Genomic DNA, 2,729 nt, shown 5'->3' with positions numbered 1-2,729 from the left:
TGCAGCATATTTTTTTTTTATCAAAAAATGAAATAATTCTAATAATTGATGTATGCTATTTGTATTAATTAATTTTCAGATGGGAGATTCGTGTGAAATGACAGTGAATGATGTGGTCAGAAATCTTAGGGAAGTGTTCTTGAAGGCACATCAAAATTCACATGGCATTTAAAAAGTGATCCGTACTAGTGTATCAGACAACTCTGCAGCATGTTATGGTCGAACAGAAGTTTTGATTTCGTTGCTTTTTTGAGTTCAAGCACTTTCCATGTTCATAACATCTATCTATAAATAAATAAAAGTAAAGTACACTTTGTAATAAATTATGCTGTGGTTTGATTCTTGTTATTCATTTAATTGATATTTGACTGTTTGTCTTCACTGTATTATATCATTAAATTTTTTGGAAAGGTAGGAAGATTTTTAAGTATACCGTCGTATTGATGTATCAGTGATTTTCAACCGTTGATCTTAATTATATATATTATATATATTTTTTATAATTAAAATCAACGGTTAAAAATTACTGAAATACCTGAAATATCGGTATGACGGTATACTTGAAAATTTTTCGAAAAGGTATTATATTATTACAGAAACTATTTTAACGAAGGTGTCAAAAATATTTTTTTTATGATAATTTTGGTTTAAAAAGTATGACATACTTATTTTGTCACACTTTAAATAAAAATAAGATTTTTATAATATATGAGAATCAAGCCTTAAAATTTATTATTTAATAGTCAAAATAAAATATTTTTAGCCTATATTTTTAAATAATTTAATAAATAATTATTGAATAAAATAATAAATTTTATTGATCTTCTGATATTTCTCAAATTATATAACTACTGTACGTATTATAATGATAGCATTATTAGACTACTCCACCTTAATATTTATCTACCAAAACATGAGTAATAATTTGTTAGTAGGAGAAATAAGGGGAAAAAATGATAAAAAGAATATATGAGTCACACATCATTATTATTTATGTTCTCTTATTATATATACAAACAGAAGTAACATTATTTGTTGTTCGAATTGTTTTATTTTTCGTCTTTTGTTTTTTTTGGTCTTGGCATTGTTTAATTATATATACACCAAAGAACGCATTTAAGGGATTTCTTTATATCATTGAGTGACACTAATGGATGCCAATACATTATAATTCAAATGGCATAATTTTTTTATATTTATCTAAAAAATTACGAGTTCGAAACTTCCTATTTTCAATAAAAAAATGGACCCGACAGCTAACTTTTTTGTTAGTTTATTAGCTAATCTGTTTAAACAAATGTTAAAGATTTAAATTTTATTTTACGATTTATTAGTCAATAACAAATTTTTAAACAAAATTCGAATTTGCAACGGATTACTTAATTTTTAATATGAGATTCAAAAAATATGGTGAGAATTTGTCGAACTTAATTTTATGGTAAGTTTTTAATATTTAAAATTATTTCTCTAAATTAGTTAAATTAATCTTTAAAAAAATAGATGATAAAATTAACATGATTAATTTTAAATTTTTTAAAGACAATTTTATTTAATTTAATCTTTTACAGACCAATTTAATAAATATGTGATCTTTTAAAAATTAATTTGACTATTTATTCTCATAATGAATCTCATTTTATAAAGGGTCAAGTCATATAATAAAACGCCAAAAGGTTGAGTATTTTAATGCATGTAACAGTATAACTCTACATAAGAACTGAAGATATAAAGTTGGAATTGCCAACACTTTGCTATGACACCCTTTTTGTTCTGGGGGCCAATAAGAAAGTGAAAATATGTGTATTATTGGATATCATGATTATTAACTAAATGAAAAAGTTATCAAATTGTTAACATGTATGTTATGGAGTGAATTATAACCATCACCATAAATCAGAATATCAGATGAAGTTATAATACTGATCCTTTAAGAAGAAATTAAAACTCATGAAAATTTGAGAAAAGAAAACAAAATGAAATACAAGTATATACGAATTATTATTAAAGAAAAAAGTTTAACTAGATATAATTATTTTTACGTCTTTTTTAATCTGATTTTATAATATGATATTAAAATGTTAATAATTAAAAAAATTATTTTTTACTATTTTTATTTTTTCTTTCACAAATTTAAAAAAAATACTAAAAATAAAAATAAAAAATAAAAACTTAAAACAAAGGCATTCTTATAATATAATTCTATGGCAAGAGACTAATATATTCTGTTGGTATCTTAATTCTTACTGTAATAAATGCTTTTCTCACAACATATTAATAGAAGTAGAACACATTCATTCCCTGTTTTGTAAAAGCAATTATTGCACATAAAAAAAAACTATTGAAAATTGACTTTATGTTGTGTCAATTTTGACCGAACGAACGTGTATCTGTGCATGTGACGGCTGTTACATTAACAAACAGTTGAATTCATCACATTTTCTTTTCAAAATTTTGTCATTTTATCTCTACATTCATCACCATCAATATATTACCTAATCCCATCATGCATGGGACACTAGAAAAAGCTGAAATGGGTAAAAGCATAAGCATGATTCACGTTGCAACTTGCAACTCATAATTAACATATATATATATTCCGTATATTATTTCCAACATGTGATTAATAATTAAAATTCACTTTAATTCCATCTTTATTCAATATTTTATTTAGATCTCAAAATCCACATCATCACTAATAAAAAGGGCTACAAGCTAAGGCTATTTGTAGA

At 23.9% G+C, this 2,729-nt stretch overlaps 1 protein-coding gene across 1 annotated transcript in view; it reads left to right on the top strand.

The window, feature by feature from the left end:
- LOC107619728 (transcription factor bHLH18) overlaps window positions 1–381 on the top strand; it is a 3,978-nt gene extending 3,597 nt beyond the window's left edge. Inside the window, exon 3 of the mRNA XM_016322023.2 lies at window positions 80–381. Coding sequence (XP_016177509.2) covers window positions 80–172 — 93 coding nt within the window. The 3' untranslated portion in view covers window positions 173–381. The remainder of the gene's footprint in view (window positions 1–79) is intronic.

This window comes from Arachis ipaensis, chromosome B09 (genome assembly GCF_000816755.2).
Source record: "Arachis ipaensis cultivar K30076 chromosome B09, Araip1.1, whole genome shotgun sequence".
Taxonomy (NCBI): domain Eukaryota; kingdom Viridiplantae; phylum Streptophyta; class Magnoliopsida; order Fabales; family Fabaceae; genus Arachis; species Arachis ipaensis.
Note: the sequence above shows the minus strand (reverse complement) of the source record. Positions and strands in the feature narration are given on the sequence as shown.